The 14,839-nt window shown below is 38.3% G+C and overlaps 2 protein-coding genes across 3 annotated transcripts in view; one reads left to right on the forward strand and one right to left on the reverse strand.

The window, feature by feature from the left end:
• The window catches only part of fut8a (fucosyltransferase 8a (alpha (1,6) fucosyltransferase)), a gene marked incomplete at its 3' end in the record, with an annotated part of 79,793 nt that extends 72,954 nt beyond the window's left edge, over positions 1–6,839 (reverse strand). The window contains 1 exon segment of the mRNA XM_036563715.1: positions 6,680–6,839.
• Positions 6,840–8,204: 1,365 nt separating this feature from the next.
• dnal1 (dynein, axonemal, light chain 1) lies at positions 8,205–13,963 on the forward strand. 2 transcript variants are annotated; one of them, XM_036563710.1, is made up of 8 exons: positions 8,205–8,260; positions 8,758–8,796; positions 8,930–9,039; positions 9,141–9,196; positions 9,314–9,369; positions 10,321–10,447; positions 10,550–10,690; positions 13,189–13,963. In XM_036563710.1, exons 1-8 carry the CDS (start codon positions 8,258–8,260, stop codon positions 13,236–13,238), a joined length of 582 nt encoding a protein of 193 aa, XP_036419603.1. In that variant the 5' UTR covers positions 8,205–8,257; the 3' UTR covers positions 13,239–13,963. The 2 variants fall into 2 exon arrangements, with proteins under 2 accessions (XP_036419603.1, XP_036419602.1); XM_036563709.1 differs by lacking the exon at positions 13,189–13,963 and adding an exon at positions 11,013–11,099.
• Positions 13,964–14,839: the final 876 nt, after the last annotated feature.

The raw sequence follows: 14,839 nt of genomic DNA on the forward strand, positions 1-14,839 counted from the left end.
CATTTAACAGCATGCAGAAGCAACATTAAAAACTAGGGATGCATCAATACCGATAATGGTGTACTGGTATGATACGATGCTCATTTACTTGTACTCAACCTCATAGAAACACACCGATACCAACTGATACCATGTGACGTAAGCCAAGTATACATTGCTGCGCTAATGAACAAACCACACAAGCTGGCAGTGAACGAAGGTCTGCTCACACAGAGAACTGCTGCTGACTAAGAAGCCACATCAGCAAGTCTATTTCAAATTACTCAACCCCTTTCTGCAGGCCCCCGAGAGGCCAATCTGCCAGCGAAATAGAAACCGACACATTTTGAATAAATACATAACAAAAAAAACATTTTTCCCTTAACTTTTATCAGACTAACCAGGACACTGCTGGTGCTGTGTGTGTGAAATGTTGTGAGTCTGTGTTGAGCTGCCAGCGAGCAATAGGGCAGAAAGCACAGGGGTTTGAAAACACAAAGACAGCCGTGCTAAGATGAAACCGACAACTCACTTGCAGCTTTCTTCACATTAAACAGTCCTGTGGAACTGCCACAATAAAAAAAGCATTTCAACATAAAACACTTCTATAATTATTAGTGTGCTTTATCACCCACGAATATGAAAATCCAGTTTACTGTGAATCACACACATTTCCATCGAAACATGTTCCATCAACATTATTGATGAAAAAATGTATAGCACAAAAACTAAGGAACTTGTGTGATGGTTTAGACATGTAGTTTGCATGCAGAGGACTCGTCATTCACAGCCCAAACAATGTCCATTTGACACATTCAAATACACATCTCAATTACCACCACAAGGGTAGGACTCAAGAGAGGACTCCATTCTCCAAAATCATATGAAAGAAACAATCTCTGCTTTTAACTGAATTTTACTTGTAGGCAGTCGTAATAACTAGACTACAACATGATGCAACCAGGGGGTATGCTGTGTGCTGTGTTATTTCTGTGCACATAAGGGTCGAATGAGGTCCATTCCTGACCTCTCTCTTGCCGGCTGCCAGCTAGTGGCAGCAAAGCGGTTCTCCTCCAGCCACCAGCGTAATGCTCCTCATTGCAGCAAGGCATTTATACACAATAAAAAAAGCTCTATGTCAGCCTAGAACCTATCTCAAAAAACATTCAACCCCCCGCACATGCAAGCTTTTGGGATTAGTCATGATCTTCCAGCTGTCTTGCCACTGTCTCGGCATGCAGGAGGGAAGGAGACAGACATTGAAGATGAGTGCTGCCACTGTCCCTCATCGTGGAGGTGGACCGTTGCAGCAGCATGAGTGAGTATCCAACATTCATCATGCAAGAAAGCTCTATGCTACGGCCATTAGGCTCCCTGCCAAAGATCCCTCTGCTGCTTTTTCCACTTCATCATCCATCACACATAAATCCACACAAGCATCACACACATACATGAGTGGTGGGAGGTATAAAACTGAAAAGTGCTATGTTCCATGATACAGGTTTTACCGAACTGTAGATTTGGCCATAATATTTCCTTAGCGATTATTGATTATATTGTTGCAAACACCTACATTGTCCAGTGCGACTTAGACCTAATTTTATGTTATCTTTAGCTTATATGCTTTTTTGGTATTGACTGATTTGTAAATCACATATTAAATTATATATTACTGAGTAACTCAATACGTTTTGGTAATAAAAGACTTTACCACTTTAAAGTTGTGACTGGTAAACACATTCATTTGTTACACCTGATGTGAGTTAACTGCTGTTTCTTCTCTTTAAATGGCGCACACTTGCATGCTAATAGCTCCCGCTTGAGGAAAAACTTCAGACCACTGAACGGATGTAAATCTCCATCCATTTGCTTTACATAAAAAATGTGTTTTCCACCATTATAGCAGAAGTGCTATGGATTTCAGCTAAAGGTGCCTAAGTAAAACCAGGATATTTATAACCATTATATTTTCATAATTTTACAACTGTCCAAACCACTGGGACGCTTAACCATACAGAAAATGCTTAAAACTTTCCTCAGACAATACAACAGGAAAGCCACAGCAGAGACAATGGTGATGATGTTCTGCCTTATACTAGCAGCTCCATAACATCACATATTATTTAATAATCTTTACCAAGCTTTTTAAACTCAAAATAGTCATTTATTAATTAATTTTTCCTAACATGGCGATTACTGCCTTTAAAGCATTGTCGTTAGGTTATCCGTCAGTGGATACCAGTATAAGACCAAAAAATGGTCAACTGTAAACATCTCCACCCTCAAGACAATTTACACATGAACGTAAACAGCTTTAAAAAAAAATCTTAGAAACAAAAATAAATGCCATTTAAATGTTTACACAAACATTTAGATTGTTGGTGCAGTTTATTATTTATCAATTAAGAATACATTTCTGTTTCAAGAAATTATTACATTGTTATTATTAGTATCATTGTTGCTGCATTGGATATCATGATGTTATATTGTTATTGTCCAGTTAGGGGGAAACACTATAGTTCGTATCATCCACCTTTAACACACACACACACACACACACACACACACACACACACACACACACGCACACACAATCTGGCCTTCTTTATATTTCTGATCTACTATTTCCTCTATTGAACACAAAATCACCTGTTGTAGTGCTTTTCTTTCGTCCAGCAAGAGAAGCAAACTACACTATCATTAAAACTAATCAGAACTTCTACCCCCACCCACTGCTCACATTGCCATGGAAACTCTGCCAAGAGCGGGCTTCCAATACTGGCATAATAGAGCAAGCGAGAGAGAGAGAGAGAGAGAGAGAGAGAGAGGGAGAGAATAAGATTTCTGTCAATCTCTTCTCCTTCATGGTTTTGTGGTTTGCTGGAGCTTCTATCCTGACCTTCACTTCATGCTGAGAGGAAGTGATGTCACTATTATATGTGCACTCCACCATCCCACATTCATTCTCCATAAGAAGAACACAAAACCAGAATGATGTTCACTGGTTAATCACTCATCATCACAGTACACCCCAGGGGACAATTATCTAATCATTGATGTTATCAGATTTTTCACTTCATTATTCAAATCTGCCCAAATGTGACATGACAGAGGAAATGCAAATGGAATTCAAAAAAATACTGTTACATATTCATATCACTATTCAAACTGTGCAGCATCTCACAGGCTTCATTTTCTTTTATAATCAAGTTCAGGAAGAAGTGCATAGTAGAACTGCCTTCCATACCTTTCTCTGTTGCTTTATTACATGGAAAGACAGGTATTCTTTGATGGAATTTGACGAGCATGTTTCCAGCAATCAGTTTACCTCATTATTATGTAAAGAGGGCAACAGACATTGTCCTAAAGCAGCTTTTCTGGAATCTTGGTCTAGATCCCTAATGAGCATCCACAAGGATGACAGTGAAAGGAAAAACACCTTTAGCATGAGGAAGAGATTTTGAAAGGAACCACGACTCAAAATGAGAACCCATGTTAGCAGGTTAGCATCCAAGCACCAATCTTCGCTTAGCTTACACTGCACTAGCTTCATGATCCGTGCCTTTGGCAGGGACTGAAAACAGAAATAAGACACAGAGCTACAAACGCGTCCTGTTAGCTGTGCTGGTCGTATAGGCTCCAATTATTTCAATGGTTAAAAAGGAACAGTTGCTTTGTTTCTGCTTAACAGGTGGGTAACATTAATTTATTTTTGCTGTTTCACAGAATCAATGGGTGTGTCTCAAAACCTAGTGAGCTCTCTAAGTAGCCACTGTCTACATAGGCGGTGTCTAAGTAGGCAGTGTTCCAACCGTCATCTATCCTTATAAGGCAGATAAATGAGACGCTCTAGTTAGACAGCAGTGACGTTGCCACTTGTTCCCGCCCACTGCACGAGACCAGCGTTTACTTACCTCAGCCGTCAGAATCACAGTTAGCCAACATGGATCCCGCTCTGGCGGTTTATATAGCGATTTTAATTGTATTTGCTCTGAATGAAACAGCAAAATAGACAATAGTTGTGGTCAAACGCGGAAAGTATAGACTATTTGTGCACCTTTATGACTAGAAAACAGATAAATACCCCAGAAAATCAGAATAACTTACATTTGAAGATGACGTCGCTGCTTGGTGAAGCGCTTCTGCCCGCCATCTTCAAACCAAAGTTTCGCCGCGCTGCATCGCGGGATTGCCTCAGCGGCTGAAGAAACATCCGATGCTCTTTCGATATTGGGCCAAAATGAGAGACCTCAGTAGGCAGCATATTTGAGATATCCAAGAATTAGGACAGCCTTCTTGTCGGGAGCGCGTATATTGTGACGTAAAATGCTGTCTATGTAGAGAGCTCACTAGGTTTTGAGACACACCCAATATGTTAGTATTGCTTTGTCCAGTTTGCTTGTTTGTGGTTAGCTTCACAGTAGTAATTGTAGTGACAGTTTGCTAACCCACAACCTAGCCAATGTTAGTAAAGTTACATTACTTACTGTGCTGTTGTTTGCTCTATTGTTATATCGTGGCATTTTTCTATACAATGTTTGCAAAGGGCCTTCTGGCCACTAAGATCTAAAAAAGTGCTGTTTGCCTTGGCAATGCACAGCCTTAGATTTGGGGGGCAAAGCTTCTGAAGGAGCGCTGAAGGGAGGGGTGTATTTGTTTTGCTGTTGAGTATCACTTCTGCGCCTTTAAATGTGGCATCCGCCCCCTCCCTCTTTCATATTGGCTATCAGCTGAGCATGCTGAAAAGCAATCAGTATTGGCCCCAAAAACACATCTCAGTCCATCTCTAGTCATAATGACTTGGACAGACTTGCAGAGGCTATCTTTCACACTGAATGCAAAACCAAAATTGAAAGTAGAAAGTAAAAATTGAGTAGAATGTGGGAAGCGGCCATAAAGAAATATTTTAGTGGTAGATTCTCATAGTTCTGTGAGCTGTGGCCTCACCAAGAGATTAGATTAGGAACTCAGATTTACAACTGTGCTGAAGGATTGCTAAAGTTAGACAGTACACAAATGCACAGCTAAAACTTAACAAATGGAAGATTGCTTTGTCCTCTTGTAAACAAGCATGTTAGGGCATATTTCCTTCACAACCAGACAAACAAAAATACAGACAAAAAGACAGTTACTCTTCATTTGAAGGGCTCTTACAGTGGTCTCATTCCCCAAATCAGTGAGTGATTTGATAGTGATGTCGGATTCAGAAACAGGCCTAAAGCTTTGTAATGCCAGCTCCAAACAAGGCATAAACTGAGATGTTATCCAACAGTATAGTACAAGTGAATGAAAGAGTGGATTCTAATGAAATAGTAATAACCTATAAAGGTATAAAAGGCTTTACATTAAACATGTTCTAATAAAGACTCCTGTAAAGTAAAACACACTATAAGAATGCACCATAAGGAAATACAAGATTAGAATCATAAGCTTCCCAGCATCCTGCTGAGAATTACAGCAAACTAATGGGAGTTCAGCCTTCTTCAAGCTTCATCCCATTACACTAGAGCTTTCACTGAAGATGGCAAACACATCATCAGTACCAAGAAACTGGTGACCACATGGACTGGTTGGGTCAACTGTCAAGGAGGATTTATCTAAAACTACTTCTATTACAAACAACAAGCGCACAACAAGCAAACGGACGACGGGAGCGTCATTACAATGGAGCACTTCACACGAGATGAAGCAGGAGAACACTCCAAAGCCAATAGTTAACATGCGGCTGGAAAACCACGAACGTTTAGCAACATTATAGCTGCACGTCAACAAAAGCACATCGATTTCACAAGGCGTGAGTCGGTCTTTGAATCGATTACATCACTGAGTGGACAGCACAGGCAATAAAGCCGGAAAACCAGTCCCGCAATGCACAAAGGATCACGGTGTTACGACATGATAATTAATGCTGTCGACTTCGTCAGAGCCTAAACTGGAAAAAGCACCGGGCCCAATGTGGCCCTGAATTCTGCCTCTTGTGTGAAAAAGGAAGAGCTCCTCTAGATTGCGCCGCTGATTTACTTCACAAAACAAAGCCACAAGATGAATGGCTGGCTGACTTCATGATGGCCACACTGCTTTTTCACCAGTCGTGTGAAAGCTAACCGTTACTACGCTTAAGTCACATCTGTAGCCACTCAATGTAGTGTTCAGAAAGTAATAATGCGCTATAGGCCTATATAGCAAAGCTACAGTGGTCTACTTTCGTCGACCCACATATGTTTATACGGTACTGACTTCAACTGGACACAATCTGCATATCGGCATTCTATGTCAAATAATTCACAAATGCAACTCATGACGACGAACTACACAACGGCAGTAGGCGTAGTTACAATTACCGTACCTCATGTGAGTCACCTGCTTGCGATGAAGAATCAATTTTGTTTGTCAAACGTTACTGTTTTTCGCTGAGAGCCGAATATGGCACGAAATAAATTCGCAATCGTCTGCATTTCTGTAAAAATACTTAGACTCGCTCTTTACACTGAGACCTGCCGATAGACATACGCACACACTGAGCATTTATTTAAAAAATATCGGCCTTTCTCGCGGTCTCGCATGCCAGCTAAACGTCCGTTATTTTCATTTGTGTCAGGAGCGGTGAAAGCCGCTAGCAACAGGCCGGAAAACAGTCAGAGAGACTGGCTAGCCGATTCATTTTTGTTTCTAAATCACGTCGTAGCGGCGACGGGCTCACCTCGATGGACCACGGAGGAAACGGGGTCCCTGCAGAGTAGGGATCTCGGGTAACGGAGATGCTTGGAGACGAGACTATGTGGAGAGACTCCGGCGGAAACAGGAACTGAAAGAACCCGGGCTGTACGGAGAACTGCTGCTGCTGCTGCTGCTGGGCTCTTCAGGAGGCTTCGCAGTGCGCATGCGCACATCATATCGCCCTCCTTCTAATGGACTGTATTAAAGCCCGCGGATGTCAGACTTCATCCATTCGTTGTGCTCCCTTGTGCTGCATTCAAATGTAAAAGGCACATTTATGACTAGTTTTTTTCAGAATGATGACAGTTCAGTACAGGAAAAAATAAAATAAATGAACAAATGAATGAACAGAGAATACACTAAAATAATTGGCATTTAAATTAATTTAATTATGTTAACATAAGAAAAGATCCCTTTATACTCTCCCCAACACCACAGTATACGCATAGTAGAAAAAGGAAAACAATGAAACTATAAATGCTGTAGGGGTGATTGATGCTTTTCTAGTAAATAATGATCTCTGAATGAAACAGTCATGAAACCCAGACACTCTCTGAGGAACCATGACTTTTATTTTATGCCAAATAAATGCACTTCACCTGAGATTACCACAGGATTGAGTTGAAGGTGATCTGATTATTGTCACAACAGTCCCACCTAGCGGTACGAGTGGGGAAGCACAAGAACACATGGAAAACAGGGCTTGTATGCTCTTCTGGACTGAAACGTGATCAAAGGTGTCTTTACTATATTACAAGGACATTTTGCCTCTTTTTTCATGTTGAAGATTGTAGTGTTCAAGATGTGCTCACAAACAAATTACAACATAATATTTTTATCTACGTTAAAAGGAATGCAGACTAGACCTAATCATATTACTAATCACATTACACGCCCAATTGCCATATTAAGTGACATTCTCCCTATTTGTTTCGAAGAAATATACAAAAAATGAATCACAACCTTTCCACAAACGGTCAGCTGTCATACTACAACGTTACATTTCACTTCCAACCTAATCCATGGTCACAATTTTGGCTGACATCGATATCAGAACTAAGAAAATATTCAATGTATAAAAAAGACAAGACTAACAAAGAGCGGGTTGGGCTTCAGGCACACGTGAAAAATTCCATAATGGACAAATAGTGCATAATTTACGTGTAGAAGCCAAATTTTTATAACTCATATAGTGCACCATATTTGCAGAAGCGAATCATTTGAGATTAAGCCTAATAAGTAACACGGCTTTCATTGTTACTTAAGTAAATTGGCACGAGACACCTTTTGCTTCTATTTTAACTACATTTCCAAGAGTGAGATTATTTTCGAGTTTCTTTCTTTATTTACTTTTTCTATATTTGCAGCGCTCTTCTACTTCTAATGTCGTTATAAACGTGCGTGTAAAACTCTGTTTTAGCTTCGCATACAAAGACAGCTAGAAAATAAGACCCTCTATGGAAAGAAAACGCGACGTATTGTTGTTTACAGTGATGGTGGACGCCGAGACTGCGCATGCGTTTTGAGCGGTGACACTTCCATAGCAACCAAAGAAGACAACATGGTGAGTAGCTAATCGATCTTCAGTATTTTTCTGTAATACAATGTTAGCTACAATATTACTCAGCACAGTAAAGAGGAAACGACGTCTTGCAAAAAAGGGGGATCGTTTCATTTTATAACGAAACGGCATCCTATAAAATGAATTAGCTTGTTAGTTCACCTAACGTAACTGGTTCGGCCACAGTGAGTTATGGTGCGGCGTGCTAACTACTAGGCTAGCTAGCGTTGGCTGGGTGAGACAGCGTTTGCAATATAAACCGCAAAGCGGAATGATATTAAAGAAACTGATCAGGATTTGGTCCTACAAAAGGTTAAGCGAAAAGAATTGATCTCATATTAACCTTTCATTGAGTATGCATACTGCTAATGAAAATATAATTAGCGGTACTTCTTGTAGGTGATTAAGCAGCTAGCTAAGTCAGGCAAGTTTGCACATGTATTGCTGGTTTTTACAATATAAGTTACAGATTCGCACAAAGGCTGTCTTTATCTCTTTAGGCAAAAGCAACTACTATTAAAGAGGCATTGGCGAAGTGGGTAAGGACTTTTAAACACTGGCTTGTTTGCGGTACAGCATTATCACAGTTAAAGGCAATACAGTTAACTTAATGCAGTTAATCTCAGCATTACCGCAACAGTGATGTTCGTGACCCTGGTTGGTTTTCTTTAGGAGGAAAAATCAGGAGAGAAAGTCGGTGAGGCTAAAGCAGTGAAACTATATGGCCAAATTCCTCCAATTGAAAAGATGGACGCCTCTCTCTCAACCCTTATGAACTGCGAGTGAGTTTTCCTCTCATATTTGACTCTCATTATCCATTTATCATCTTCCTTGTTAGTTAATTGCCACATTTTTATCATGTTTGTTTATGTTTGCTGTCCAGGAAACTGTCGTTGTCAACGAACTGTATTGAAAAAATTGCCAACCTGAACGGGTTAAGTGAGTATACACGGTTTGCACACAATAAATACAAAAACAAATATTTAAAATAATAATAATAATAAAACCTAATAATTATTAGGTGGAAGAAAGATATTATTTTGCCGTTTCTCTTAGAGAATTTGAAGATTTTATCCTTGGGCCGAAACAACATCAAGAACCTTAATGGACTAGTAAGTGAAAATAATACATCACACTTAAAAAGGGTTTTATATGAAAAAAGTTAGTCACCAGGCTGCCTTAAAAATGTAAGTTATTTGAACTTCAAAGTTGACAAAGCAAGAATCTTGTTTTGTTGACTTACCGTTCGAAATTCAGTTAACTCAAAATTTTCAGCCTGGTAACTATTTTTAGCTAAAAACCCAACTTTTACAGTGCAGAATTACATTCATACTAGAGAATGAAGAGAATTCTTTTAATTGTGGTTCAGAGAAACACACTTATCTGGGTTAAAATGGCAAAGTAAATAAAATAAAGTAATAGTAATGGTTTTTCCCTCCAGTGGCTGACTAATGAACTGACAGATGAACATTAGTATCTGTATAAAAGTGTGCCTGTTTACTAGGGGTTAAGAATGAATATTGAGCTGTGTTTTTGTCAGGGAAGGGAAAAATACAGAGAAACTGTACATAAGTGAAAATATGAGTTCAGAAACATACTCAATTACAGTGGAAGTATGGAGCCATGAATATACATGACTGAAAGGAGAAAGCATCAACATTTAAACATACACAAATAATTTGTTTTAATAAATAAATTAAAAGTTTTCTTTTTCTGTGGTCTGTGATATGGCGACTAATTTGCACAAAGACAAATTAGTGTGATTGTAAGCAGTTTCATTTTGCACTGGTTGGAATTTGGTTAGATGTTTTAATAAAAACAATTAATAAAATATGCGGGAGCTCATTTGCAGGAGACAAAGAGAAAAATCTCCTAGTCTTCAAGTACTTTTAAGGTCTAAAGGAACATGTAAGGAGTAAAAAGTATGTAAATGTAATAAAGAGTACAACTATTGCATTCCAGCAGTACTCAAGTAAAGTAGAAATTTTCCAAAATAGTGATTAAGATAGTAAAGAAGCACAGTTACTCAAGTGTTGTCTACCCGTGGTTGTTGTGGCCTGTAGGAGGCAGTAGGGGACACTTTGGAGGAACTCTGGATCTCCTACAATCTCATTGAGAAGCTGAAGGGAATCCATGTCATGAAGAGGCTCCGAGTTCTGTACATGTCCAACAACTTAGTCAAAGAGTGGGGTGAGCATGTAAAAAAAAAACACCCTGAACATTTGATATTGCTTTGTCATAACCATGTCATAATTTTTGTACTTACACATTTTCTGTCTGGTGCCACATTAGGGGAGTTTGTGAAACTGGCAGACCTTCCATCACTGATAGACCTGGTCTTTGTGGGGAATCCTTTAGAAGAGAAGTACTCTGCTGAGGGGACGTGGATAGATGAGGCCACTAAAAGAGTCCCCAATCTAAAGAAACTTGACGGTAAGGAGCAAACATCAAAATTTCCTAATAAACATTTCTGCTTGTTTTGCACTGCTTGTAATATACACAGCTATGAATAAACACATATAGCTACTTAAGGCTGATTTATACTAATGCACTACTTTTTATATACTAATGATACAATTTATACTAGTGATTTATACGAAACGACACGTAAGCATAGCTATGTTGCAATACAGAGAATTTAATGGGTAAGCATAGCTCACAGAGGCTTGCAAAAGCTACTGAATTTACTGAATGTACACCTCAAAAATACTCGAACCGAACCAGAACTAAACAAAATAACAAACTTTTTTTGAAGGGTGCAGGACATTTCCTGTGAAGAGACGCCATACTGAGCGTTATGAGCTTTCCTATTTATTTTTCAACTAGTGAACTGGCTCCTCTTCTTTTATCATTCCTCTGACTGTTGAAAGATCAGCGGGCAGAAGAGCAACCTTACAAACATTTAAATGATCCATCTAATATTAGAACAAGACGAAAAGAAGACTAAGCAAGCCTAGTTTTGCCAGACCACCATAGGCTGCACCAAACAGCATGGGGAGCTCCACCCACTCCACTATTCGGAGCGAGGCTTTCCTCCTGAAAATGTTGACAGATGGTGGTGAAGGACTTTATGGCACGGCTTCAGCTCTCAAAACATTAAAAACTGCGAATAAACGGCACCGATATTTGGGCACTCCCACATAAAGTTTCTAGAGTCCTATATGGACAGGAGGTACAATAGGGGTGAGGACTTAAACTCATTAAGTGTCTCAACCTGGGTGGTAGATAAGATCTGTAGCAGATTTTGGTATGGATGAGGACACAAAGAGATTAAATTTTTGTGTTTCTCCTACTACATGCAAAAGCCTTCTGATATTGTCTGAAGCCAGGTGCCCTTTCATGAACCCAGATTGGTCTGGGTGAATCAAATTACCTATCACTTTCTCCAACCTAAGAACTAAGCATTTATCAGTGAAATAGGATGATATTTAGCATAGTTTAATGAATCCTTGCCTGGTTTTGGTATGACAGAAAGAAGCACAGTATTGAGGTCTCTATGAAGATTCCCTTTTTCAGTAGCAGCATTTAAAGTAATTTGAGCCATATTGACTACATAGATCTGATTGGTTAGTCTGATAGTAAATGCATTCTGCAACACAGAAAATCCACTGGATTCTGTTGAAAGGTTTTACTGCACATAGCAGTCTGTCAGTTTTATACTAGATGTCAAATATGGAATTAATATGCATGTGTACATTTTCAAAACCTGACCATTTTTTCCATCAGTAAAAATCAGTCTCAGTTTTAAACTTACCTCACACCCCTTTGTTTAACATAAGTCAGTGGTTCCCAAACTTTTTCTATAGTCCTGTACCCTTTATTTGACCATTTGTTGCGTACCCCTTCTCGCTTCTCATACATACATGTGCACCTATTGCTATGTTGCATATGTAAGACATTTAGCCTTATAAAATTAGTCCTTCTGAAATTATCATACATATTTATGATGCAAGACATCAGATCAGACATATTTATGATGCAATGGCACTTCACACCAGATACTCAATAATACTGAATAAATAATGTCATTCACAAGTGCAGAATGAACTATATGAGGGTACATTTGCGTGTGTGAGAGGCTGTTAAGTGAACAATGAGTAATAAAATGTTCACTAACGTGCCACAGATCACATTCAGCACAATAACATCACCCGTTTAGTTACCCAACAATTGCCCAAAATAACCCTATAGCCTCTACAACCTTTAATGCTTTAAAATGTAATCTTCACAGTTGTACAAGTTCACAAGTTTACAAGTACAAGTGCACTTTTTAGATGCTTCCTTAAAGAGTAACATGTCGGTTTTGCTCTTCGGGGCTTTTGTTCAGTAGAATTTACCAAAGGATACTTTTAAAACGTAATTGGTTGTACAACCCCGTTTCCAAAAAAGTTGGGACACTGTGTAAAATGTAAATACAAACAGAATGCAGTTGTATGCCAATCATTTAATGAACCCTAATGTTTACATTCAGGTTACATGCAAGTATGTTGGCAGACATCTACACAAACATCAGCGCACAGTGCCCTCACGTGTTCACTAATGCGCAGATGCAGAAGTATAACTCATTCTTTAATCACATGCTTGGATGTGCATTAGCACTTTGATTTCTTTGATGTCCATATGCAGCTCTGGTTTCAGATTTTCACTTTATCTTTAGTAGACAAATCATCAATTAGATTTGTTTTGTATATAATTAGAAACATTTAAAGTATTAAATCTCCATTCAAGAATTGCTGTAGGTGGCAGGCTTTTGTTACTTTGCAGCATTTTTGCAGCAGCAACAAAAAACACTGACCATGGGGTGACAGTGGCACTATTTGTATAATCTGAATATAATCCATCTTGAGAAAGATACTGATTGTATCTTCAATCTTTAGGAAGATTACTGGGAATCATGCTAATCATGCTCTTCTAACTAATGTAATCCTCAGGGACCCCAGTGATTAAGCACGAAGAGGAAGAAAGAGAGGGGGAGAGTTAACAGAGTCTGCTTTAAAATCTTCTCAGTGGTACAATTTTTAAATGACTCCAATGCCAGAATGTTAGCAATTAAAACGGAATTCCACTAGTTTTCCAAAGTTTCTGCATAATTCAGTCATTGAAATGTAAACAAAGTCATTCAGAGTTGTTTGATGTTAAATGCTGTGGTGTATAGAAACCTCCTGGTGCTGATAGGAACCAGAGGTCATGATGTCGACAGTGCAAATATATCCGCTTTATTTGCTATTTACAATGATCAGCGAACCTACATGTGTCTCATGAGTTTTATATGTAATGTTGATAATGGTGAAATACTTTTAAATTTTAAAATCTTTGGGTACTATTTTGCCTTAAAACTACCTGCATATACCTCTCTGTCCTGTATGTGTTTGAGGCCAACGCTTGTTTTAAAAATATTGTAGCACAATGTCTCAGGCAATAGGCAATGCCTAACCATTTCATGTAATAACTTTCTGTAAGGTAGTTTTTTAAAGGTATTCGCTTCAGATGTCTCATTCTTATCACCACAGTTCTGAACAATTCTGACTCTGTAAGTTTGTCTAAAATGGTACATTTCACATAAATCCACTCTTAGTGACTTTTCTTACATGCTGACAATTGAATTGAAACAATTACAAACAATTCAAACAATTGCAAGAACTTTGAAAAAACAGTGAAATTTCTTTTCAATGCAGATTTTTATATGTTGACTTGATGTGTATATATGCTTAAGAGCTAAAGCCACTTTCTTAGATTTTTAACATCTTTTAAATTCGATCTCAAGGAAAAGCACATTGCTGCTGCTTTTAAATAGTTAAGAAGTAAGGTAGTCTTAAAGATTAGCTACTGGACTGGTAACAGAATGATACTGATGCATTGCAGCAGTTTACCAAAAATGCTCTTAAATTTGTGTGTGCGCAATTTATTAAGTATATCCAATGTACTTATGTCCCTTAGGGCATTTCAGTCCTAGATATCAACATCATTTATACTTTCTGGTTACTCAGTATAAAAGGACTCTGACTATGCAAAAAACTTAGTCTGATCCAACAACAATTCTGTTGCCAGGTTTTCTAGTAGTAAATTGCTTATTTATGTCATTGTGTACATTGTGGTGTATTCAAAGCTCTGACTTGTACAAAAGGCACAAATAGAAAAGTTAACTTTATGGCATGTTTCCAGAATAAAGCAGAAGTCAAATATAATAGAAGTAAATAGATGAAGAATCTATATAGTTTTCTTTTTTAATCTGTTTTCAACTATTTTTAAATCTTTTGTAATATAATTTTTAATGTATTTCATTTGTATGCATGTTTTTATAATGTGATATGCAGAAATGTGTGATTGTTAATGTACGTTTTGAGATATCTTATAATGTTGCAATAAACAGAAAAAAAAATGTTTTTGTCTGCATCACTATATGTAACTATCGTGAAGCACTGCCTTGGGGATGGAAGGGGGTGTTTGTGGCATGGGAGTGAACCCTTGTTAGGTTGTAAAAAAACTCGAAATAAAGCAAAATATATATAAAAGATATGTAAAATAAAATACATATAAAGAAATAAATACCTATGGCGCTTGTGTAGAAGAGATTGTCGCTAG

The sequence above is a fragment of the Colossoma macropomum genome, unplaced genomic scaffold (assembly GCF_904425465.1).
Source record: "Colossoma macropomum unplaced genomic scaffold, Colossoma_macropomum, whole genome shotgun sequence".
Taxonomy (NCBI): domain Eukaryota; kingdom Metazoa; phylum Chordata; class Actinopteri; order Characiformes; family Serrasalmidae; genus Colossoma; species Colossoma macropomum.

Coding starts and splice junctions, on each gene's coding strand:
- dnal1 (XM_036563709.1), top strand. Junction 8,797..8,929: donor AAGAGGCATTGGCGAAGTGG/GTAAGGACTTTT, acceptor GGTTTTCTTTAG/GAGGAAAAATCAGGAGAGAA. Junction 9,040..9,140: donor TCAACCCTTATGAACTGCGA/GTGAGTTTTCCT, acceptor TTTGCTGTCCAG/GAAACTGTCGTTGTCAACGA.